Source organism: Rhinatrema bivittatum, chromosome 4, assembly GCF_901001135.1.
Source record: "Rhinatrema bivittatum chromosome 4, aRhiBiv1.1, whole genome shotgun sequence".
NCBI lineage: Eukaryota > Metazoa > Chordata > Amphibia > Gymnophiona > Rhinatrematidae > Rhinatrema > Rhinatrema bivittatum.
In genome coordinates, this window is record NC_042618.1 from 62,713,135 (window position 1) to 62,740,119 (window position 26,985).

Here is a 26,985-nt window from a genome sequence, read left to right on the forward strand (position 1 = left end):
GGCGGTTTTAGGCGGGTCCCGGTGTAGCGATAGGGTATCGAGGGAACGAAGGACTTGAAGCTACAGAGGTCCTAAGTTAAGGAAAAAATCCCTACCCCACTAGCATAAGCAAGCAGAGTGTCACAGAGACACTCGCAAGCTGTTTAAAGCTAACTGAAAAATGGGGGAAGGGAAGGCTTCAGTCAGTTAACAGCCTTAAGATAGTGACAGGAACCGACCGAAAAATAAGAATTAGTACTCACCGAGCGTCGTAAAAACGTACGCGGAGGGAGACCTGTGCAGGGAAAAGTGTTTTTTGAAGTGAAAAGTTAAGTGTTTCCATGAGGTAATTAGTTAAAAAATCCTCACAGAGCTCCAACCGCTATGCTGACTGCAGAGCGGAAAAAAGAAGACTGGGAGACACCTGTGGCTCACAGGGATAATTGCAGGCTGGGCATGCTCAGTGCACCCAGTGTGCCAGTGTCAGTCAAAGCTTGTTGAAACTTTGACAGAAAAGTTTTCCGTACAGGGCTCCATCCTCGATGTCACCCATTTGTGAGGACTACCATCCTGCTTGTCCTGTGAGAAGAGGGAAATACTGCACATGCTTTCAAAAATGTCATATGTGTGCTATTTTCCTTTCCAACTTAATCACGCCCAAGGGAATGTACTTTTTAATACAGCTAAAGTACACATTTTGTGAACCCAGCTGTACTTTTTAAGCTGCTCTGAGGGGGGGCAACTGCCAGACAGGCCAATTTCCCCAGGTAAAAAGTCTTTGAAAATTGTACTCCATGTGAATATTTTAGCATAATTGCCTTCAATTGTCCTGAAGAAAACAATTAGGCTGAATTGCTAATGTAACAGTTAAAAGTGGTTCAAAGACTCCGGCTTTCTATCCAGCAGAAATTTGGCAGTGTTCATGAGCTGGCATGTCCCCTTTTCTTTCAGCATGCACCACATGAGAAGATTCAGTACACATTTGCACTTTTTTTTTTTTTTTTACATTAGAATGGAGAAATTACTACTTACCTGATAATTTCCTTTTCTTTAGTAAAGACAGGTGAATCCAAAACCAGTGGGTTATGCACCTCTACTAGCAGATGGAGACGGAGCAAAGCTAACATCACAGTATATATACGCCTGCAATGACACCAGCCTGCCAGTATTCTCGGCAAAAGCTGTGGACAAACTAACAAAAACTTGATTATTGACAAGATAACCATTCCAGCACTCAGCCAACAGGAAAACACTGAGCTCAGACAAAGGGTAATAACACTAATCTAAGGACTAGATGGACACTTACCAGTACTCCGTGGAACACAGCCACACAGGAGGACCATAGCACAACCATTTGGCAGTCAAGGGGTGGGAAGATGGATTTACTTGTCTGTACTAAGGAAAAGGAAATTATCAGGTAAGTAGTAATTTCTCCTTTCTTAGCGTACAGACAGATGAATCCAAAGCCAGTGGAATGCACCAAAGCTACTCCCAAACAAGGCGGTCCAGTCAGAACCACACGTGCAAAGGCTGTATCCACCTGGGCCTGTACATCCAGGCAATAACGCCTGGAAAAGATGTGTAAAGAGGACCAGGTCGCAGCTCAGCAAATGTCGATGGGAGACAATAATCTAACCTCCACCCATGACACTGCCTGAGCCCTAGTAGAATAGGCCCTAACCTACCTAGGCAACAGCTGCTCAGCATCCACATACGTGGCTGTGACTACCTTCTTAATCTAGCAGGTTCTTGTAGCCCGCGACGCCAGCTCACCCTGCTTACTCCCACCGTGGAGTATAAACAGCTGATCTGTCTTCCTGAGAGGTTCAAGAAACTTCTAAATACCTCAAGATATGCATCTTGACATTCAAGGGCCATAACAGGCGATATTCCTCCACATCTCTTTCCCTGTCCAGAGACCGCAGGGAAATAGACCTATTCAAGTGAAAATCTGAAACCACTTTTGGCAAAAAAGAAGGAACAGTACGCAGCTGTATCACCCCTGGAGTTACTCGTAGAAACGGCTCCTGGCAAGACAAGGCCTGTAGTTCAGATACTAGACAAGCAGAACAAATGGTCACAAGAAACACTGTTTTTAGTCCAGTAAACTCAAGAAAGGTTACGCATCTGTTGAAAAGTAGGCCTGCTAAAAAAATTAAAAACTAAATTAAGATTCCACAAGGGCACTGGTAACCGCAAGGGAGAATGAAGACGCTTCACCCCTTTCAAGAAACGGGCCATATCTGGATAAGCTGACAAGGGCCCACCATTCACCTGACCTCAGAAACAGGCAAGAACCGCCACTTGTACCTTTAAGGAATTAAGGACTGACCCTTTACTCAAGTCATCCTGCAAAATTTCCAAAGTGGGTGGAATCTTAAGCAAATGAGGAAGAACCCCTTAATCTTCACACCAAGCCTCAAACACTCACCAAACCCGCACATAGGCTAAGGAAGTGGAAAACTCTCTCGCTCATAGGAAGAATATCCATGTTTCAACAACCAAGCCCTCTCATGGGTCATACCGTAAGACAAAATCGATTTGGATCTTCGTGAAGAACAGGCCCCTGCCGCAGCAGATCCCTGTGCGCTGGAAACCAGAGGGGAGATTCCACCAGTAGGCTTCGCAGATCTGCATACCACAGTCTTCTGGGCCAATCTGATGCCACCAGAAGCACCATCCCTCTGTGACATGGGCCATGGGGGAAAAACATACAGCAGCTTGCCCTCCAGCCACTCCTGCACGAAAGCATTGATGCCCAAGGACTTTGGATCTCTCCTGTGACTGAAGGATCAATGAACATTTGCATTGCAAGAAGTCACCAGCAAGTCCAAAAATGGAAGGCCCCAGTGATCCACTATTAGCTGAAACATCTTGTTTAACAATTCCCATTCTCCTTGATCCAGACTGTCACTAAGAAGTCTGCTCTCATATTGTCTTTTCCAGCAATGTGTGAGGCTGAGAGCTCCTGAAGATGCAATTCAGCCCATTCCATAAGTTGGGCTATTTCCTGCAACTCTTGCCGGCTATTGGTTCATCCCTGCCAATTGATGTATGCCACTGTCATTGTATTGTCTTACATTAACCGGACTACTCAACCCTGCAATCTGATGCCAAACTGTAAGCATGCCAACCAGACCACGCAGGCTTCCAGCCGATTGATGTTCCAGACACTCTTCTGCACCACAGCACCCTTGCGCAGTCAGTTCCCAACAGTGAGCTCCCCAGCCCTAGAGGCTCGCATCTGTTATGAGTACTAGCCAGTCCAGTGATCTTGGGGAAACCCCTTTTCTTAGATGATCTGCTTTTAACCACTACTGTAGTTGAAAGCAGACCTCCATCAGCAGGTGGAGCCAAATCTAATAGCCTTGAGACTATGGGCTCCAACAAGACAGCAGAGTGTTGTGAAGAGGACGCATATGAGCCCTCACGCACAGCACACTTTTTTCCTGCACATTAGGCTGCCCTCTTCAATTCTGTCGGTTTGTCCGGCTGTGTTTCCAGTTGTGTGTCCAGTTTGGGCTCCTGGTTAGACATTCAATTGGTTAGGGGCATCCATCTGCGCGCACAAATAAGCGTGCACGAACAGGCGCACAATGGATGCCCTAATCAATTGGATGTCCAACCAGGAGCCCAACTGGACACACAACTGGAAGCACAGCCTGACAAACTCGCACAAACCTACAGAATTGAAGAGGGCAGCCTAATGTGCAGGAAAAAAGCGTGCAAAAACGCCACCACAGGAGAGCAAGGCAAATTAATTTCCTTCTTTATAATCCACCTAAAACTTAATGCAATCCCCTGTAGGGAGATGCACGCCCACCATCTGCTGGAGACAGAGAATACTGGCGGGCTGATGTCACTGCAGGGGTATATATACTGTGATGTTGTTGCGACCGTCGCTGCCCATCTCCATTACGCCCACCTTACCTCTTTGGCGACTCCCTCTTTGCCTGTTGGAAGTTTGGCTGCTGCGGCGTCATCGTGCCATTCTCCTCTGGCGTCCCCGGACCAGCTAGACGCCGCACTCCGCCATGTTTCCCAGCAGCCTAAGGGCGCACGCGCGGCACAGCCCCGACTCAAGTACCAGCAGTGGCGAGAACCTCAGAGGCATCCCCCTGAGGTGACATCATCTCCACCGGATATTTAAGGTCTCTGAAATCGCTAACTAATCGCGTTAGCAAAGGGTACCTTGTAACTCTGCCTCCTCGGACTTACCAGGGGTACCGCACCTCAGGGGCCTCGCTTTCTCTTTGCTTTTCAGATCGCAGTCTGGAACCTGTACTCGCTCCTCGTGGGCCCACGTGCTCGGACTTGCTACTGAATACTACTCCTGCCAGGAAGTCATCGCTGCCTACTACAACCTCAGTGAGTTACCATCTCTCTCAGAGCGTTCCCTGGAACCAGGTACTCGCTCCTCGAGGGCCTAATTCTTTCCAGCTCCTGGGCAGTTTCTAAGAGACTATTGTGTGAGTGTTACCATCAAGGATCTGCTCATGAACTCTGCATACCCTGCCTACTCACTATATTCAGTTTCTCTACAGCTCAGTTATCCAGGATCGTTATTCCAGTATCTGAGGGACTACAACCCAGCCGGGCATTCCAGCTCACCTCTGCCACCTCTGGTGGTTCCATATACTGTCTAATAAAAGAACTAATGTGTGTCTGTCTCCATACTCTGAGCCTGACTGGTGGTCCCTCCCAGGATCTTCCCCCGGGGGCGTGGTCATCTGCCACCAGACCAAGGATCCCACAACTACCTCAAACACTAACAGATGTCAGCTTTGCTCCATCTCCATCTGCTGGCAGAGGTGCATAACCCCACTGGTTTTTGATTCACCTGTCTGTACGCCAAGAAAGCCTTTATTTTCTGACTTCTTTCTACAGCCACAATCTGCTTGTTCTCTCTCTCTAATCCACAGTCTGATGTTTTTTGCAAGAAGGGGGACAGAGGCTGGGCCAGCAGATATTGCTAGCTGTGGTGATGCTGGCAGACGGACAGGGGAGAGGGACCGGGATAATAAAAAAGTCACTGTAAAAATGCTGGGGAAAAGAGGGATTGAGGAGCAGGCGTACTAGTGGCAATTCTATCAGGAGTACAAGGGGAAAGGAGAAACTGGAGCATCAGGAGTTGCTGCAGTGGTGTTGGCTGGAGGGCTGGGAAGATAAGGGACAGAGACTGTAGGAATTTCTGTGGCAATGCTGGCAGGAAAGCAGGTGCGAGGAATGAACATGGTGGGAGACACTCCCAGCTCATCACCCCCTTCCTCAAAACCATTCTTTGTAAACAGGGCTCTCAATCCAGTGGCAGAAATGAGCTAGGAGCTCAAGTAAAACCAGAACTCCTGAACCCAAAGGGTGAGATCTGGAGCTGGTCTATCCCTGAACTGGGCTGCGGAGACCCAGCCCAAGGATTTGTTTTCATCCTAACAATCACCACCCATCTAGCACTACCTTCACCACTCCACAACCAGAAAAAAAAAGCTGATGCTTTCCTAAGTTACTGCTAATATTTCTTGTAGAGACGGCAATGCTCGTGTATAGGGAGAGACAGCTTTGTGAACGTCTCCCAGTAAAGCCAATTTTGTAAAGCCGTTCCAAAGATTGAGGCTGGAGGAAAACCATTGTCCCACCTGTTTGTGCTCAAGGCATTGATGAGCGAGTACATGGCAGCTCCATCTTTTGCACGAATGATAGCTTCTAGGTTATCTTCAAGGACCTTTTTATTGTTTCGTACTTCACATAAAATCCTTTCAGCATCCTCAAACATGGATTTTGGGGCTTTTACCGTTTGCAGAAGAGTTGGCTTGGAAATGTGGTCAGCATCGGAAAAAGCAGACATTCTAACTGGTTCTTTGGGCTAAAGTAGATGAGGAAAGACTAAAAGTAAGCCAACATATGCAAGTCTAGTCATGTCACCTACCAAAACAGCTGTTAAATACATACAAGGAAACCATCCATTTATTGCTTTACATTTACTTTTATTTCTGGCTAATAGATTCTTATGGACATGTCTTCTAGAAATTTGAATACTTTCTTAAATATGTTTTAAACCTGCCATCAGTCCATCAGCTTAATTATTGAAAATGAATATATATTGGTTATTATAGTTAATGAAGTTAGTATTTTTCCCTTGAAACCCGTTATTTATGTAAAGCCTGTAGCTGTTAAATGTTTTTCTTACTGTATAACCTGTTATATGTAAAGCCTGTTGCTAATTTGTTTTACTGTAAACCAAGGTGATGTATAACCTTACGTACCGCGGTATATAAGAATCTATCAATAAATAAATAAATAAATAAATTTACTAGGACTAGGGGACACTCCATGAGACTAATTGATCAGCAGTTTTAAAACAAAACTTAAGAAAGTATTTCTTCAGATAGTCAAAAATTAAGTTGTAGAATTTGTTGCCAGATGATGAGGTCAAGGCTAATAGGATGGCTGAGTTTAAAAAAGATTTGAACAAGCTCCTGAAGATCAGGTCCATTAGCAACTATTAGCTAGGCAGATTTGGGAATTGCCACTTCTGGCAAATGAGCAGCAGGGAATGGATCTCTCAGGTACTTCCAAGTGGCCTGGATTGGCCACTGTCAGAGACGGGATGCCGGGCTCGATGGACTACTAGACTGATCCAGCATGGCACCTCTTATGTTCTTGTGAGTTTGCTACCCTGCATAAAAGCATGCGTGTCACTGTAATCCACACGAGGAGGATACTTTTGCAAAAGCTCACAGAAATTTGCATCAATTTTCAAAGCAAATATATGCTATGTTGTTCATCTTGAAAATTACACCTGCAGGTAGTTTTGACTAGAGAATTTACATACATTCTTTGTAATAAAGCAAAAAACATTTGCACAAATGAAAATCCCCACCCAGACCACACCCCTGGAGTGCCACTCCCAAATGTGGGTAAATTCATTTGCTTACATGGCTCATGTGCATACGTTTCCACACAGTGCAGGCAGGCAGTTTTCTAATGCTGTTTTACATGTAGAAATGACTTTGAAGATTACTCCATAGTGCACTATACCTTGCTGACAAACTTGATCATGTCCATGCTATTTTATTTTTTTTTAAGAAAATGATTTACGATGTTGAATAACCAAGAAGATTTAGATTTATTAAGTTTTATATACCGTCACTAGGGATCCATCGTAACAGTTCACAACAAAATAAAACATGCAGCTAAATATAACATACAGAATATTAATAACCTAAAGTATATTTAAAATACCTTATCAAACCTAAAATACATTAAAATACATTATTAAACACATTATTAGCCTAAAATACATTATTATACCTAAAATACATCGAAATAAACACACATCTTAAATTAACCTAAAAGTACTTCATGGAATAGTTCTTAAAAACTAACAGTAAATAAATAATATCGAAAAAACCTAGATCACTTTAAAACTATTGATGACTAATCAGTGCGAAGGATAATACTAGCTGAAACAGTTAGCAGCATCATTGCTCTACTCTCCAAGTAGGTGCGCTGTTGTCAGATAATAAGAACTATATGTAAAACATTGATCATTTTTAAGATTGACTTGAATAAGCCTCACTAAAAAGCCAAGTTTTAAGGTCTTTCTTAAACTGTTTATAGTTACTCAAGTCTAATGGCTGTTGGTAAACTATTCCAAATTTTGGGCCCATCGAGAGACAGAGCTCTATCTCTAACTGATTTAAGTGGGCTGATTGACTGATGGTAAAGTCAATAGGCCTTTATTAGCAGAGCGGAAATTTCTTTGGGGCACAAGTAGTTTAATAGCAGCGTTCAGCCAGTCAACCTGTTCGCTATAAATTAATTTATGCAAAATACATATGGATTTGAATTTAACTCTGTATTCAATTGGTAGCCAATGTAGGTTGATTAAAATAGGGGGTAATATCATCGCTTTTCTTTACCCCAGTTAAAATTCTTGCGGCCATGTTCTGCAAAACTTGGAGTGCACACAACCACCTGTTCTAGGTTTTGCGCCCCAGAACCTGAAGCAGGAGCAGAGGGTGTCTTTGACGTATTTTAGGCTGCAAAGTATGCTCAGACACTAAAGCAACAATTTCTTTGGAAATAACAGTTGGTAACACTCTGCCCAAGCAGAGATTGCTACTGTTTTGCCTCCTAAGAGAGAAAAGATGAAGATTTCATGCAAGACATCAAGTTTGGGATTTTTAATGGACTGGCAGCGTCCCGGTGGAAGAACTGGCCCAGTTAAGGTACTGGTGGGAGAGAGTGTGTCAGAAGCCAGCGGAGGTATTAGGGGGCAGTAGATGGGGTTTAAGCTTTTTTTTATTTAGTGGGGATGGAAGGAAGGGGGAGAGCCAGGCCCGACGTCACAGCTTACTTTTTACTTGTAGCTGATGAAGGGAGTTGGGAAAGGGGCTGGGACTGCGGCTGCGGCCCACGATTTTAATGTATTTATTTTAGTAAAGAGCGCTAGTTACCCAGATACCTTTTGTAGATATCCGGGTAAGTAGCCAGTAATCCGGCCACATGAGGCTGGCCAACTTTAAGCCTACTCAGAAGCAGGTCTAAATTCGGCTAGGTTAGCTAGATGTCTCAGCCCCTCCCCGGAACCACCTCAAAATGCCCTTTTATCTGGCTAAATTCTAGCCGGGTAATTAGTTACCCAGCTAGAATTTAACATAGTGGGCTGAATATATCCATCTAAATGGCTTTTAATATAGACCCCGTTGAAACTAAGACAAATTGAAGAAAATTCTTTTTCACTCAACGCATAATTAAGCTTTGGAATTTGTTGCCAGAGGGTATGATTAAGGCAGTTAGCTTATCTGGGTTTAAAAAGGTTTGGACAAGTTAGAATATAAGAGCATAAGATATGCCATACTAGGTCAGACCAAGGTCTATTAAGACCAGTATCCTATCTCCAACAGTGGACAAGCCAAGTCACAAGTACCTGACAAGTACCCAACATTAAATAGATCCCATGCTACTAATACCGGCAACAAGCAGTAGGCTATTCCCTATTGATTAATAGCAGTTTATGGACTTCTCCTCCAGGAACTTATCCAAACCTTTTTTAAACCCAGCTACACTAGCTGCTTTAACCACATTCTCTGGCAATGAATTCTAGATCTTAATTGTGCATTGAATGAAAAATAAAAAGGTCTCCAATTTGTTTTAAATGTGCTACTTGCTAACTTCATGGAGTGCCACCTGGTCATTGTACTATCTGAAAGAGTAAATAACCATTTCGCATTTACCCATTCAAATCCTTTCATAATTTTGTAGACCTCTATCATACCCCACCTCAGCTGTCTCTTCTCCAAGCTGAACAGCCCTAACCTCTTTAGCCTCTCTCATAAGGGAGTCATTCCATGCCCTTTATCATTTTGGTCATCCTTCTCCATACTTTCTCCAATGCAACTATATCTTTTGAGATGCAACGGCCAGAATTGCACACAGTATTCAAGGTGCGGTCTAACCATTGAACCATATGACATCCACCATTTTATTTACCATTCCCTTCCTAATAATTCCTAACATTCTGTTTGCTTTTTTTAACCTCTATAGCACACTAAGCCAACAATTTTATTGTACTATCAACTATGATGTCTCGATCTTTTTTCTGGGTGGCAACTCCTAAAAAGGAATCTAATATCATGTAACCACAGCATGGTTTATTTTTACCTATATGCATCACCTTGCACTTGTCCACATATTTCATCTGCCATATGGACACCCTGGAGGTGAAGTCCATAAACTGCTATTAGTCAAAATGACTTAGGAAACAGTTATTACTTATCACCAGCACAGGATCTATTTACTGTTCGGTTACTTGCCAGGTACTTGTACCCTGGATTGGCCACTGTTGGAAACAGGATGCCGGGCTTGATGGACCCTTGGTCTGACCCAATATGGCAACTTATGTTCTTAACGGAGAAGACATTTCCCTGTAAACTGAAAACAGACGGAAAGATGACAACGGCAGTAAAAGGTGAAGCCTTCTCAACCAGAAAACAAACAAACCATCAGAAATAGCTTCCTGGATATGTCCTGGTCTGATGTAGTAGGACTAATGGAAAGAAAATTAACAGGTAAGGAAATTTCTCCTTCCATCTCATCCTGCTACATCAGTCCAGCCTTGACAAGTTGGAAGTACCAAAGCTTCATCGCTTCCAGGCAGGAGGAAGCGAGGGCTGCTTGGAACATCCCCGAATTGCAACACGTGTCTTCCCGTGTCAGTATGTCCAGCCAGTAATACTTCATGTGTGCAGCAAAGACCAAGTGGCACCCTGCAAACATCAGCCAGCACAAGCACATACACCTCCATCCAGGACGCAGACTTGTCCTGAGTGGCTTCTTGCCCTTCAACATATAAGCAGACTCTACCATCTCCTTTATCTAGTGAGGCAGAGTAGCCTTGGAGGCTGCCTCCTCTTTACATGACCTCCAAAAAGGACAAACAGTTTGCTCAACTTATAGGAGGCATTGGTGCCCTCCAAGAACCGCATGATAAGCCTCTGTACGTCCAAGCACCTAAGAGAATGAAACTTAGGGCCACATTCCTCTTAGACAAAGCTTAGAAGGGAAAATCAACTGATTGATATGAACAGCCAAATTCACCTTTGGAAGGAAAGACGGCACTGGATGAAAAACCACCACCTCCAATGAAATCATTAGATTGGATCTTGACAAGACAGGCCTTGCAATTCAGAGACCCACCATGCAGAACAAATCACCACCAGAAAAAACATTTTGAGTGACATGTCCTTTAGTGAACTCCATTTCAAAGGCTCAAATAGGGCTCTCAACACTAGACCAAAGTCAGAAGCGAAACCTGGAAAGGGCACATATGGGCACCAAATCGGTGGTTGCCACCAGACCGAGCACCTGCAAATAGTCCCACCAGAAGAAATGGAGAGTTTCAGGAATCCATGAATCTGACTGCATATTTTGCACACTCTCATCCTTGAGAAAAACCTGCACCACCGGTGTGTCGAATCATGTCCTCAGATACTTCAGGGACTGCATAGGCTCTAGGGAAATTTTGGAAAAATTGATAACCCAGCCCAGAAACTTTCTAAAAAGCAGACTACTCAACGAGCCATGCGCTCCACTTCCTCACGAGGCGGTGCTCAAATTAACCAATCAAAATACAGATATACCGTAATTCCTTTGCAGCAGAGAGCAGCTGCCACCACGATCATCACCTTGGTGAAAACCCATGGAGCACTCGTGAGCCAGAATGGTAATGCTCAAAACTGAAAATTTCCTGGAGCACACAAAATGAAAAGGTACTGCTGACCTCCATCCCGAATAGGAATATAGAGTTAGGCTTCTGACAGGTCCAGCAAGCACAGGAATTCCCCATGCCGAACCACAGCCAGAACAGACCTCAAAGTTTCCATGTGGAAACAAGGGACCCGCAGACAGCAGTTCATGCCCTTGAGATCAAGCATAGGCCAAAAAGACCTATCCTTTTTGGACACCACAAAGTAAATAGATTATCAACCGCAGCCCCATTCCAAAGGGTCTCCTGAACCACCCTCTGCTTGGCTGGAGCAGCACAAGGGGAGACCATGAAGACTTCCTGTATGAGGCAATAGAGATCCATGGGGTATATGGTACAAATGATCTCCAACACCCACTGATTGGATGTTATATGGGTCCACTACCAAAAGTGAATGAATCCGCAGAGCCTCATGAGGCAGCCCTACCGGTTCCTGAAGAGTAGCTGGCATCTTCTCTATCTTCTGGCTCTACGAAAGAACTAACCCCGGTCTCTGGACCCCAAATACGTAGCAGAGGTGTTAGCAAAATATTGCCTACCAGGACAAAACCACTATGAGGCCTGGAACTGACCTTGACTTCTGCCAGCTCTGTAAAAAGGAATGACCCTTATCCAGTGGCAAGTGCTGGGGCTTAGGATTGCTCAGGTTCTAAGCCAACTGGTCCAGATCCTCTCCAAACAGCAGTCTGCCCTTAAAAGGCAACTTCCTGAGCCAAGTCTTGGACCAAGAGTCAGCTGTCTAACTGCACAGCCACAAAATTTGACGCACCATCACCAAAAGGGCCACAGATTTGTTGCAAATTCAGCCCAATCATACAGAGCATCTGCCAAAAAAGCTGCAGCAGACTCCATCCTGGCTACCTCCTCACTCTCTGGTAGCTGCTGGATCCAATGCAGAAGAGCATGGACAACTAGAGCTGAGCAGATGGAAATGTGCACCCCTGTGCTGAAGAAACAAGTTCCTTGGGAGAGGGGGGGGCTCCATCTTTCTGTCCTTCAGGGACACACCCCCTCCACAGGAATAGTGATGCACCTGGACTCAACTGTGACCTGTGGAAGGGAATACAGTTGTTGCAGGAGGTTGACATCTGAGGCCCGACTCCAGTGACTCCCATTCCACTAAAATCTCCTCCACCTCTGGATGGAACAGGAAGGCGGAAGTGGTTTTATGCTTACTCTTAATAATGGAGTCCCACACAAGAGCTTCTTGCGGCAATTGATTCCTCCAGCTAAAGACATGCCAGCATCTGATCAGTCAGGAACCCTTACTCTTCCTGATGGAAGACACTGAAGATTAAACTGTTCTCAGGACCAGGGGAAATCTTCCCTTCCTCTAAGGATTCCAAACTCTCCACGTCTCAAGGGTCCTCCCATAAGAGCCCTGGCACCTTGATGGCCGTCCATGCCCTCTTGAGGGGGAAGAAACTGAACCCTGACCTTCTGGGACCCTCAATGGGGTCCCCTGAAGCACTTCCCCTGACTGAAAAAAAGACACAGAAAACCTGGCACAAGAAATGAAAGGATTCCGTTAAAAAGTCTCCCCGGGGCTGACAGTGCTACATCTCCCAGCAATGGCCCCATGGGGGGAAAAGCAAGAATTAAAATCGGAGGATTCTCCTGTTCCTTACCCACTTGCAACGCCGCCCCAGAATCTGGGCCCAAATGCACTGGAGAGTCTAAGATGGCTGCCGTCTTTGGGGGGCCTAACACGCTGTGTGGCATCCAGAGACTGGTGCGCCAAAAATGAGTTGCGTAGCAAAGCAGGTGCTAAGCCCACCTTGGAGCAATGTCCAGGTGTTTCCCCCCCAAGCAGGCACATGCCAAACACAGTGGTCCCTTTTTAGCCACAGCTCTTAGTTTTCTATAGGCCTTGCAACACTACAACCGCAGGTGGGCCTCTCCATTCCTCCCTCTGCAAATATGCCTCGAGATCAAGCAACACAAATGACTCCCCCCACCCCCCCAGCAGAGATATTGCCATACCTCCTGTCCTCAGCAGTCCAAAAGGCATACCTTACTGGCAGGGAGGGAAAAGGAAAATTGGTTCTTATCTTCTAATTTTCATTCCTGTAGTACCACAGATCAGTCCAGACTCCTGGATTTTGCCTCCCGCCAGCAGATGGAAAGAGAGAAAGTTTCACTGACACTGTACATAACACAGTGTGCCACCTGCAGGTCCTCAGTATTGACCTGTACCCATGCCAAGAACGCAGCAACAACCATAAATTTCTAAGCAAGCTAAGCGCCAACAACTCTGCACTATATACAAAGCCACAGTACAAGCAGCGGACTTCCCCCCCCCCAATAAATTGGCTGGTCTCTGGACTGATCTGTTGTACTACAGGAACTAAAATTAACAGGTAAGAACTAATTTTCCTTTCCCTGTACGCATCCAGATCAGTCCAGACTCCTGGGATGTACCTAAGGCCCCCTTAACTCGGGTGGAACGTGGAGAGTTCCGCACATAGAACACTCTCACTAAAGCACATGGAAGCTGAAGCCCTGACATCCAAGCAATAATGCCTAGCAAAAGTGGGCAACGACTTCCCAGTAGCCACCCAGAAAATTTCATGCGGAGACATCTGATGTGAATCCGTGCAGGAAGTTGCTTGAGAACATGGCACACCCCTAAACCCCCTGGCAGCGGGCACCCTGTAGAAGTGTAAGTCGATTTGATTGCTTCCTTTAGCCACTGCAGAACTGTAGCCTTAGACAACTTATTTCCCTTCTCTGAACCACTCCACAGTACAAAGGTACGATCTACAAAGAGGAGATATGACCTATGGAAATCATAAATGATCTTTAGATACCTCAATAATGCATGCCTCCAATCTAAGAGCCTAAGCTTCCCCACATGAGGCATAGAGGAATCCGAATCCATAAAAGCTGGAAGCTCTACTGTCTGACTAAGATGGAACGCCAAGACTACCTCAGGTAGAAAAGAAGGCACCATGCATAAAGATACCCTGATTCAGACATCTGAGGGAAGGGATCTCAACACAACAATGCCTGGAGCTCTGAAATTCTCCTGGCTGAACAAATAGCAACCAAGAAAACCACTTTAAGAGTCAAGTCTTTAACCATAGCTCTCTTTAGTGGTTCAAACAGAACCTCACACACTCCTCCAAGGGCTAGATTCAGATTCCAAAATGGACAAATGTTCCGCACCTAGCACCTAAGGACACAAGTTCTTAGCTCCCTGAAGGAACCATAGAACATCTGGATGTGCGGACAGAGGATACCCTTGCACCTTACCCTGGACACTCAGAGTTAAAAGCCAGACCCTTGACCAGAACCTTTCTGTAGAAAAGCCAAAATATGAAATATTGTAGCCTGAAAAGACTGAGGCTGCTCTCCGTCAACAGCAGACGAAGGCCCTCCAAATTCGCACATACATAAGAAGGTGGAAATAACCACTTTGGAATATCCCCTCAGTTGTCTCCTCTCAGAAGTGAAGCCACGAGACAGAAGTGAACCACCTGACCCAAACATATTGGGCCCTGGTGGAAAACAGTCAATTGATATCCAAATCTCAGGGGCCCATCTATAGCCATGTTGATCAGATCTGGGAAGCATGGTCGATGTGGCCACTTTGGAGCTACCAGGATCACGTTTGCCTGGATGATTCTCTATCTGCTGTAATCCCTTGTCCACCAGAGGCCACAGGAGGGAAGACAAAGACGGATCCCTCGAGTCCATGGCAGCACCAGAGCTCTGATTTTTTTGTACAGTATTCTGTTCAGCGACTGTAAAACTGCGATACCTTGGAGTTCTCTTTGGTCAGGATATCCCCATCTTCCATGAATGAGACATATCACTGCCTCAGACGGCTCCCATTCCCCGGGGTCTAACTTTCTCCGACTGATAAAATCCGCCTGAACGTAATTCACGCAGACGATGTGAGACACTGCAGCCACTCCAAGTGCTGTGCTGCTCAGAGAATCAACTCCCGGGCCTCTCGAGCCGCTGCCTGATTCTTGGTTCCGCCTTGACAGTTGATGTAGTCCACCGTCGCTGCATTGACTGATAGGATCCGTACCGGAAGGCTGCACAACCTTGGCAGATAGGCAAGCAATGTGAAATGCACCACTCACCTCTAACTGATTGATAGGACATGAGGCCCCCCCTGTTTCGACCACTGGCCCTGCGCAGACTGATCTTGCAACACCGCTCTCCTTTCGGAAAGGCTTGCATCTGTGGTAACTATTATCCAATTCAGAATCTCCAATTCCACACCACGCTTGAGATTGCTGCAAGTAAGCCACCACAAAAGACTGTCCTTGGCTTCCCCCTCTAACTGACGAGGAAGATGAAACTCTTCCAATAACAGATTCCAGCAGGAAAAGAGTCCCCTGCAGAGGCCGCATATGTGCGAACATCCAAAGCATTAATTCCAATTTCAATGCCATAGAACCCAGGACCTATAAATAGTCCCAGACCCTGGGCACCAAAAGCTCTAGCACAGAAGACTCTAATCTGACTCTGAAATTTCAGCACTCTCTTTGTGAGAAACACTCTCTCCGCTAGTATGTTGAACTCCCAGATACTCCAGTTTGTAAGAGGACTAAAATGGCTCATTGCTAGGTTTGCCACTCATCCTAGAGACTTCAAGTGCATCAGTACCTTTTGTACTGATTGCCGACAGAGGTCATTTGATTTCACATGAATAAGCCAGTCATCCAGATACAGATATACCAACATACCCTCCTTTTGCAATATGGCTGCCCCCACCACCAACACCTTGGTTAAGGTATGTGGGAGCCATTGCCAGCCAAAATGAAGGGCTCAAAACCAAAAGTGTTCCCTTAGGTCCATGAGCCTCAGGAATCTCTGGTGCTCCGGCCTGATGGCTATGTGCAGATATGCCTCTATCAAGGCATGAACTCTCCCTTGTGTACCGCCACTATGACGGATCTCAGAGTTTCCATGTGGAAATGGGGAATCTTGAGAACTGCATTTACCTTCTTTAAATCCATTATCTCTTGAACTGGATACAAAGGGGGGAAAGAAAAAGGATGCTTAACTTAAAATTGACTTCTGGCCACACTAAGTGTGTTCAGGGTCTGAGTCAACAAACTCAGCAAGACATCTCTGTGAAAAAAAGAAAAATCTGAGCAAAGTCCAAAGTGGCTCTCAATCATATGCAATTTCTCCCTCTTCTAGAAGTGAGAAAGCCAATTCCCCATCAGAATCCTCTGATGTCTCATGATCCACACCCCCCTTGAATGCTACCAGGGGCAGCCTCCCTGCAGAAAGGTCTGCAGGCCCCTGAAAATGTTTCACCCAGGAGGAGGAGGATCTATACCAAAGTCCATAGGCCCAACCTTCCTCTCTCAGGGAAGCTTCTGCCTTGGGAACAAGGGAGGAGAAATGACCATAGCCTCACCTCCTACTTCACTCCCCCTCCAGAATCACCATAGGCCAAGGGGATAACCCAACATGGGAAAAAGCTGTAGTAGACAAATCGCTTTGAGCATCTAAAAAACAGACACAAAACGGAGAGTGAGGACTGAATTGCTTTCAGACAGCAAGGTTCACAGATAGCAAGGCGCTCGTCCCTGGCACCTAGTTCTCCTGAACTTCGGCTCTAGGCCTCCTCCTGTGCGCACACCAATGCCACCTGGACGTACGCAAATATGCACTCAAAATTGGGTCATAGTCATATGTGCACAAGTACACGTGCAAATACATGCTCCAGTCTAGGTCACAGCCTTATGCACAAATATGCGCTCAAGTCTTAGGTCGCAGGCGTATCCGCTCAAATCTAAGTTGTGGCCTTATGCGCACAGGTCCCAGCACATGCAACTGCCATGCAGTGAGAATGTGTCCACATGTCTAAGCACACGAGAAAAGAACCGCTGCAGTGGCCTGCCTGCACCTTCATCTCGTTTATGCCTGGATCCATTTAACATCTGGCACAAAAAATCATCAGCCTGACGAGCTTCTCAACAGCTCAGGCCTCTTGACTGGCCGAGAATCCATGGAGACTAGAGCCAAGAGCCAGCATGTCGCGAAACACACTTTGCGCATAAGCAAATTTAAGTCAGCAGAAACCCTCTACTCCTCTCAGTGCAAGTGCCTCTCTGCACCTCTGTGGGACAGGGAACTGCCGGCGATAGTTGAGGAGGGGACTCCCCTGCTTCTCCCGCCGATCCTGCTAGGGAATCGTAAATGGCCATCGTTTCTGTGCTGACGGGGAAAGCCTCAGTGCTAGACCACGTCATCTGTGAGGCTTGTTCTACCGGTGCGGTCATACTTGATACTGACCCCTGAATGCTTTTGCTGCACGCATACCCTGTTCTCCCTGCACCCATGGCACCACCAGCACCTCAATGGCAAGCAGGGGAACAGTCCTTCAGTGCCATGGAGCCAACACCTGGTCTCCTCCACAGGCAGAGAAGCTGCTGAAAAAAAATCATCACTGAACTGCTAAGGTAGATTCCCCTCTCTGGAACCTTGTGACTGCACAGATTCCTAGAGTTCCTTGTTCTCTTTTTTTTTTTTTTTTTTTACTCTCTGAGAACAAATAAAGATGCATATAAATCAATACTTTCCTTTGGTGCAGAGGTTCAGGTTCCAGGGGCGCAGGCCACATGGCAGATCAGAAAAAAAGCCAGACCTTTTCTTTTCTTCAAAACTTTACCAAACTTACAATACCTACCCCCTAGAATGGAACACAGAGATGCTAGCAGAATAAAAGAAAATCAGCCAAATTAAAAAAGGGACAGACTAAAAGAAAACAGCTGCCCTGAGCCTGTGCTGCCTCAGCAGCCTCATGAAGGGGAAGGATCTGGACCACCAGATTTACACCCCACGGAAGAAAGGAGCAAGTGTACAAAAGGGTCACCAACCCCCAGCTCGTCCACCTCTACTAGACAGGGAAGGACCCACTAGGACCCAAAACCCCCCTGGGAGGAAGGATCATAAATCCAAAACAGTCTCCTGACTGCGGAACTGCAGGTTTTGCACCATCTACCACCTGGATTCCTAAGTAGTGGCTATGATGTCACACAGAAAAACAGGGTTGGCTGCTTCCATCTGCTGGCAGGGGGAAATAACCCGCTTATCGGGGCTGGACTGGCATAGCAGGACGAGATGGAAAACTGGGTTTTATACATATAAATGCACTTTATCCTTGGAAATGGGCTTTTGAAAACTGCTACAATAATGTGTTACGTTCACTTGTTAACGCCTCTGAAAATTACCTCCTAAATATATCTAAGGCCCACAACCTTTCTGGAAGTTTCTTTTCAGTATTCTGAGGGCTAGCAGACACTCCTGCAATGTAAATCAAACAGACAATGTCCAAACAGCCGTGCTCCTGTAAGGTTCGCGGATGCCTTTAGAATGCATGCTTTGTACAAGTTTTCAAAAAGAAACAAGGCAGGTAGAAAGAGCAAACTGCGCATGTTAAAAGCAGCCATGTAGTTTTGTGCAGGCAGCCAAGAAGGGGTGAAATGGCAGCCACATCTGTGTGCTACTTTCCTCCCATGACATAAACACACTTCCTCACAGCCTAGCATTATGGCAGACTAGGCACACTGTTAGCTGGGCCAAGAATGGGCAATTATCAGACAGGCCAATTTACCCGGACAAATGACTTTGGAGAGAGTCTTCCATATGTTCTCATATCTTTCATCCAAAAGAATTCCAGCTTGACTTATGGACTGTGAAAATCTAATGAGCTAAACTTTCACTACACACAAACATTCATATACAAAGGAGGCTCAGATCATCATGAGGGTAATTTCTGCAGGGAAAAGAATGCTTTATCTGCAGAAATGGCCTTTAGAAAACTGGGTGACCCATGCACGCAGGAAACCATGAGCATAGGCACGGCAGTGCAAACTTTTACACACACATAGGGGAGACACATTGGCAGGGCTGGAACTCTTTGATTTTGAACAGTATGCGTGCATAACCTATGTGCACCAACCAGCAGGTGGAAGTGTGCACATGTACCTTTGCCAGGATAATTTTGAAAGCAGGCACACACATAGGTCACTTTGAAAATGTGTGTACTTGGATGCACAAATATATGTGACTTATCAAATCACACCCTATAGGGAGTAGAGTTAATACCCTGAAACTTTTCAGGCACTTACTCTGAGGAGTCTACATGTTCTTCCTAGACAAGAGTTTCCAGTCTAGCTGTAAATGGGACCACTGACCTTTTCAAAGTTTCATCCAACACCTGTAAGTCCATCCCAGGGATTCCCCAACTTGCTTTCTCCTATAACTGGAATATGACCATGTTGTACTGATAATGCATATTATTGATCAGCTGCCAACATCCATAATTTTTAAAGAAGTCCACAGCAGATGTAGGGAATCACTGTTGAGCAGCCCAAAGCAAGTCATGTTTTACTCCAGCCTTTATGGGCAAATCAGCTCTTCAGCTTCCCAAATACAAACAGGTTTCGATGCACAGGTGTGCTGAATTTCTTTCAAGAATTCATAAGGAGAGAATGCCATACCAAATCTCTCAGAATGGTGCAATGTTTACACATCAACAGAAGGGAAAAGCTTGTTTTCTCAAATCTATTAAAAAAGCTACTACCAAGATACTAAATTTTTTTTTTTTACGTCCCAAATCTGCCCAGCAGTGACCCCTGTAATGGTCATGTCTGACCTCTCTGACCTGCAGCATGCTGTGCATCTCTTTCTTCAGCTGGCCCAGGTCACGCAGCACGTCATCGGCTTTTTGCACAGCTGGGATGGAGGAACTTCCCATAGGCTTCATCCCATGGAGAGAGCCTTCAGGGGCTGCAGTTGGCTCAAAACTGCGGAGAGAAAAACCAAGAAACAATTGGCCAAGAACAGATTGCTTCTTGACCAAGCAACAGATGTGCGAATATGCCAGAGACATCTCAGAAATCGCTTTACATAATACTATTTCCCCAAATGGCAGAAAACCAAGAGAAAACAGAATCTCCTGAAAGAGGAGTGGCAAACATGCAATCGGACTGACACTCTTCAACTTCTGGGCAAAACAAGCAGCACTATTCACTGTAGAGACACGTGATCCTTCCTTTTATCAAGACAATTCCCTGGAAGTCATCAATAAGTGTCTACAAGGACTAGAAGAGCGCGTCCCAAATTTTAGCCCAAAAAATTCACACAATTCCAGGTGATGCTCCAGGTGGGTAAACTTACATGTGAACTGAACATACATGCAGGCAATTTTTTTTTTTTAAAGCCCATCTTTGCACTTAAAACACTATTTTACCTGCAGAAATTCTGTTGAAAAATTACCCTCTATGGGCTGAATTTTCAAAGCCATTTACACACAAAACTGTGTATGCATGTAACCTGGCTTTGCATAGATTTTTACACAAACTTAGGGGAGGTGTTCCAGCAGGGTGGAGTTGGAACAGAGACACATACTTTTTTATTTTAAAAAGAATGCATACAAATTAAGCCACTTGAGTTACATCTTCCAAAGAGCAGGGGTAACGTTGTACAAGTTATTCTGTGCAATATCAGGCCAATTACCTGTAAATTTTAAAAGCGAAAATGTGCACATAAGTTTGCCTTGAAATTTTGGGGGGTAAGTCTGCATGTAAAATGGTACGTACAGACTTTTCCCAAATTTCTATTATAAAATTATCCACCTTATCTATTGCATCACCACAATGAGCTATCATGGAATTGTGGCTAATGAGAAAAACAGAAATTGAACTTGTCAGTCTTTCTGGATAAGAACAAATGTAAGTTCTGAGTCACAAGCAGAGCATGGTCCTTTTTCAGCCTTTCAGCTTAGATTAAGTACCTGTATGATATGGTGCGTGGAGGGGAGAGTAAAGCACTATCCCCATTTCGGGCAAAAAAATCGTCTGATCCCTGACCAAATCAGGAGGATTAAATCTCCCATTTAAAAAAAATATAAAATTGTTGAACAAATTAAGCTAAACTCCAAGGATATTGTTAAAAACAGAAGCATGGGCCAGTAGAAGAGATGTATATCTGGCGTGTACAGCCATTAACTGTATTTTATCTTATTAGAAATCAAACATGAAAATCATTCACAGTCCTTGGAATGAAGGCGTCCCAGCCATCGCCCTCATGGCGACACCCAGTGGCCAAACTCAGAGTATATGTGAACCGAGTTCCACTCAGAGCCCTGATTGGTTGGCCGTGGTGCGGAGTAGGGGTGGAGGAGGAGTTCTAAAATAGGGGGAAAAGCCTGAATAGCTGTGAATGAAAACTCATGGTAAAGTAGTCCAATATTTTATTTACAGTATTTAAATTGTTTTCCATAAAACAATGCTCAGTGTGGATTCCAAATATACAGTCATAACATACAAGTCATAAAATACAAAACATAGTGCAATATAAAGTCAAACAAAAAATATATAGAAAAATTAATTTATGAAGATTAAAACAACAATGCTGGTTTGCCTGCTAACTAAATACCTGCTTCAATAAGAAAGCTGATACTTTATTCTCTTAGCTCTCAGCAATGAATTTCATAATGTTGGCCCCAAAAAAAGAAAAAGCCCGGGAACATTTCTCCTGTAAAATATAATCCCACAAAGAAGGGATAACCAAGATATTTTATTCTTGTGACTGAAAAAAATATGCAGAATTCCAAATTCTTAATTTATTTAAAGAGATGGGATCAGGAGCAGATTGCAGGAAAATATCAGCCCAGGCAATTTTTTCAAAAATGACGCCCTCATGCACTTTCCCTGCGGCACATGTGTCAAGAGCTCCCAAAAGCATGCCAAATCAACCCCAGATCCTGGTAGAACTGAGCCAAAATAAACATCATCTTTCCTACATAACTGAAGTGTTGGAGGACATTGTAGACCAGGGGTGAGCAGAGCTGCAGCCCGTTCCATTCATGCAAATTGGTAGGGCCCCTGCACATCTTCTTATATCTCTTATAGAGATATATCCTGGATTCTGTCTGGTTCTTGAAGCAGTTGCAAGTAATACACTGCCAGCCAGTGTCAAGACACACACGGTCAGTCACAAACAGATTTTTAGATTGCAGAAACTGTTGAGGGAGAGAGAGAGAGAGACTGACTCGCTCACAAACTCTGGCTCGCACATATGTTCACCAACTCATTCTTGCTCACACACATGCTCAGTGGTTTAAATAGTCTTCTTGCTCACAATTTGCCCATCGACTCACTTGTTCTTCTCACTCACACATATGCTCACAAGTTTATTTAGACATTTTTTTTTTTTTTTTTTTTTTTTTTTTTTTATTTCTGAGTTTCAAATATTACAATCCAGTAATACAATTATACTTCAAACAAGGTTTTAAATCTCAACATTACGTCATCAACTTAAATCATTTTTGAACCCATTAAATTTCTTCCTTCCTTGTTTCTAATGTACTAAACAAGACACTCAGGGAGAGAACATAAGCAATAATTAAGGAAAATTTTTTAACATTCCTAATGGAATTAATTATAAGGGATTTCTAGGCCAATATATAATCCCAATTTAAGACTGAGACTGATCCTCCCTCTTTTGACTACGATATTCCTCTAAGAATTTCTCAAGATGTTCTGGTTCGTAATAAATATATTTCTTACCTTCTACATACATCACTACTTTACATGGAAATCTTACAGAAATGTTAATTCCAAACGTTCTCGCCTGATTGGCTAATGTCAAGAATTTTTTCCTTCGCAGCTGAGTTTCCCTAGCAACATCAGGGTATACCCATATCTTTTGGCCTAAGAACAAGGAGGACCTCTTTTCCAAAAAATTTTTTAATACTTTCTCCCTCTCTAATGATTGGGAGAATTTTACCAACAAAGTTCCCCTCCTTTCCACTTGGGCACTAAAAGACTCCTCTATCAATGCTGTAACATTCAAAGTTGTTTCAATCTGCTCTATGGTTGCCTCAGTATTTTTCCAATTTATAAAATATGCACTTATTATTTTAGGTATTTTCTCAGGAGAGAATAGTAAAATCTCCTGTAAATAATTTTTCAATTGTTCTTTTGGAGAGGTCATCCTACACTTAGGAAAATTAACCATTCGCAAATTTACTTGTCGAATGCTATTTTCTATCATTTCTACTTTTTTTGAGAGGATTGTTTCGCCCTGTATAATAGTTGCCTGAGTCTGTTTCAGCTGAGATATCTCTTGCTCTACTTTTTTAATTTCTAATTGGTTATTTACTACCAATAGATTCATATTAGATATTACTTTTTGCATATCACTAACATTTGTATTTAACCTTCCGATATCTTTATGGATTACATTTACTGCTTTCCAAATCATTTCCAATGTTACGGTTTCAGAATCTTTTTTAGTTAAATCCCTCTCCATTTGTACGAACTTAACATTAGAATTCTCAGATATATCTAAGCCATCTGATAAGGAGGAGGTTCTCAATTCTTCAGCCGGTACAGTTCTTATAGACATTTTATATACCGTTGTTCCATTGTAGATCACAATGGTTTACAAAGTGACGTTCATAATTTTCTCTCAACAAAGACCTAGATTTATCATTTTGCTATACATTTCACAGGAATACCGCCCACAATAAAAAAAAGGGGCACGGTTAGGCTAATTTTCGAGGTAGCTCAACGCGTGATATTTTGCCACATTGCATAGGTATTTTAACGCACGCTCACTCACATCATGCTCTAGAAACCACAGCAAACCTGACTGTATTATGCAGTGCAACAATGGAAAAACAGAAAAATCATCATTCCTCATAAAACATTAAGCAATAAAGTCAAGAAATATAAATCATAATATTAAAGCCACACTAATAAAAGGAATGTCAAGCAGGCAACAGCCAATGAACATCCAGTAATTAAAAAGACTCACATTTTTATTAAATATTTCCCAAACACCAATTATTTCAAACATAAGATATACAAAAGAACACCCAAAAATTTAAAATAGGATTAAAATTCTACAGCTTTCTATACCTGGGATCTTTTGATTTCCAGTCACCCACACAATCATGGAGATCAGAGAAGGGTTTGCCTCAGTCTTTACCCTCTCTCTTGCCCCCTGACACACACACATGCTCTCTCTCTCTCTGACGTCAGATATACAGGCTCTATTGCTCTCACACCCCCACACACACTCTCATTTTCACATACACAGACTCTAACAGACACATGCAGACTCTCTCGCTCGCTCAAATATGCAGGCTCGCTCTCTCTCTCAATCATATAGGCAGACACACACACAAGCATATACACCTACAGCTTTCAGGCATCCCACTTTCTTCTGGCCTTGTCTTTACCGCTATCGGATGGCAGCCCTGCTCCTCACTGCGCGGTTCCTGCAAAATTGGTGGGGGTAGGGACGCATGGCCTAGCAGGCCTATCTTCCTGCCGCAGTAGGATGGGCTCTGCTGCGTCAAGCATGGCTGTCTTCCGGTCATGGCAGGATGGGATCTGCCACAGCCCTGCATGGCTTTCTTCCAGCCGCTGCAGGATGGGCTCTGGTCATGGCCTTACAGGCCTCTTTCCCGGCCGTGGCAAGATGGCACTGCCATGGTCCCGCAGTTTTCTCTTCGGGCCGCAGCAGCCCCTCTTCTCTTTGGCCAGGGGTAGAAAAAAAAAAAAAAAAAAAACACGTAATGGGTGCAACTGGCCTACTGGGGAAAGCCTGATCCCCCGATAATCCTATCCAGGGGTGGATTGCCTTATCACCATAAAAGATCTTGTGGATAGTTACAAACAGAGGCAGTCATTCCAACTACCCACACTATTGCAAAATCCGTGGGTATTTTTTACCCCCAGCCTTTGCACCAAATTTTCACAGAGAAAAGTTTCCCTTTGAAAACTGCTATTTGTGTGGGTATATTTCCAGCTAAAAACACACATGTATTCTTGAAATTGCAAATGTATGCACACATTTCCAAACTCTACCCCCAGGAATGCCTTCGCCAACTGTGGGTAAACTACACTGGAGGCCATTTACACAGGGAATGAACTGCTTTACCTGCACACGTGGCTTTTAATATTGCCCTCATGGAGACTAGCTCTGACTGAGTTGGAAAGCTAAGAGATATGAGAAAATTGTTGGGCAAAAAGGAAAAAAGGTTTTCCCTAGTATTACTTCTGAGAACTTTTTATATATTTCATTTAAGGAAAAGCTTTTGTTTTTACTTCCTTCCATTATCTGTAGAAACATTATTTCTACATAAGGCGGCTAAAATGGCAAGCATACTGTTTGCTTTACGTTATCTGGAATGGGTTCCCATCTACATTCCTTTTTTTTTTGGTAACTGTTTATTTAACAAAACAGCAGATAATATAATAGCACAAACTATGTACATCTGTAAGATTAATGCAACAAAGGGACATATATCAAGCACAGGCACTATTCAAAAGAGTACTAGAATTTGGGTCAAGCAAATTGTCTATATTTGATGTGCCATAAACAAACCATCGGACTACATATGGTCAGTGCCCCCAGTCAGTCTCAGGGAAAACTATATTGTATGAAAAGACCAATATTTTCCCCAAATCCTTTCAATATTCCTGGGATTTAAGTTTAAGTATGTACATTAACTCCCCAATGGGAGTGCAAAGGAAGTGATTTCCATACAGAAGCAATGGAGAACCTGGCAGCATGTGCCATCTGGTCGAACAGCTTACGCTGTTACTTTCTCAATTTTAAAATTCCCATAGTTCCCAAGTAAGCATATGTCTGCTGTTAAAAGAATATTTACTCCTCCTCATCCCAGCCTGTTCCAAAATGTTTGCACATAAATATGTGACCACCAGATATGCAAATATATGCCATCCTGCTCCCAACCCTGCTAGCAAAGACATGAGGAGGTAGGCGAGAATTTCACAAAACAGGATACCTTGTAGACCTTGTGTAATAACATATATTAATCCAACCCTGCAACTTCAGATGGGATCTCCACCAAATTATTTTCCAAGCTGGTCAAGCAAGCTCTAGCTCAAGATCGCTGTTCCATTTATTCATCAGTGGTAGTAGGGTCTCCCCAAAGGCCCTAACAGTCTTATAAGACAAACTATATATTTCCTGACGTTGATTCCGAGTCGTCCCCCCTGGAGTTTCATTTCATGACCCTTTAGTTCTACTGATTTCTTTCCAACGGAAAAGGTTTGTCGATTGTGCATCTTTAAAACCTTTCAGGTTTCTGAAGGTCTGTATCATATCATCCCTGTGCCTCCTCTCCTCCAAGGGATATATATTTAGATCCTTCAACCTCTCTTCATAAGTCATTTGATGGAGACCCCCCCCCCCTCCCCACCACCACCATTTTGGTTGCCATTCTCTGGACCGTCTCTATCCTGTCTCTACCCCTTTTTTAGATCACCAAGGACATGTACAAGGGGATTATCACCTTTTTCTTACTGGTTATTCCTCTCTCTATGCAGCCAAGCATTCCTCTAGTTTTAGATATCGCCATGTCATATTGCCTGAAGGGTTTCGAAAGAGATCCAGCCACCAGCATGCTATAATTGTCCCAAAAATCTAAGTCCCATGTTCCATCAATCCTTCATCTCTGTACTGAAAGGTATGTATGGAAAAACTGGAGTTATTGCTTAATAAGAGGTAGGAGACAACTATCCCTCCGAAATTTTAAAATATTTGCAAATGGCCTTCTATACATTAAATGGTGTGAGCTATCATTAAGCTAGATCTAGTCACCCTTCTAACCCACATACAAGAGGGAGGGAGGAAAAGCAGCAGTGCAAGATCAGGATTCTCTATAGCCCCACTTTCAAGAGACAACCAAGAGATCAACAAATCACAGCTGAGTCAATCCT

At 43.9% G+C, this 26,985-nt stretch overlaps 1 protein-coding gene across 6 annotated transcripts in view; it reads right to left on the reverse strand.

Annotated features, from left to right (window-relative positions):
• The window catches only part of KIAA0586 (KIAA0586 ortholog), a 299,701-nt gene that overhangs the window by 233,251 nt on the left and 39,465 nt on the right, over positions 1 to 26,985 (reverse strand). For 4 of the 6 annotated variants that reach the window (XM_029598206.1, XM_029598204.1, XM_029598208.1 and 1 more), the window contains exons 10-11: positions 19,878 to 20,028; positions 5,613 to 5,839 (exon numbers count right to left, since the gene is read on the reverse strand). In XM_029598206.1, coding sequence (XP_029454066.1) covers positions 5,613 to 5,839; positions 19,878 to 20,028 — 378 coding nt within the window. The remainder of the gene's footprint in view (positions 1 to 5,612; positions 5,840 to 19,877; positions 20,029 to 26,985) is intronic. The other 2 variants (XM_029598209.1, XM_029598205.1) reach the window with 1 other exon arrangement.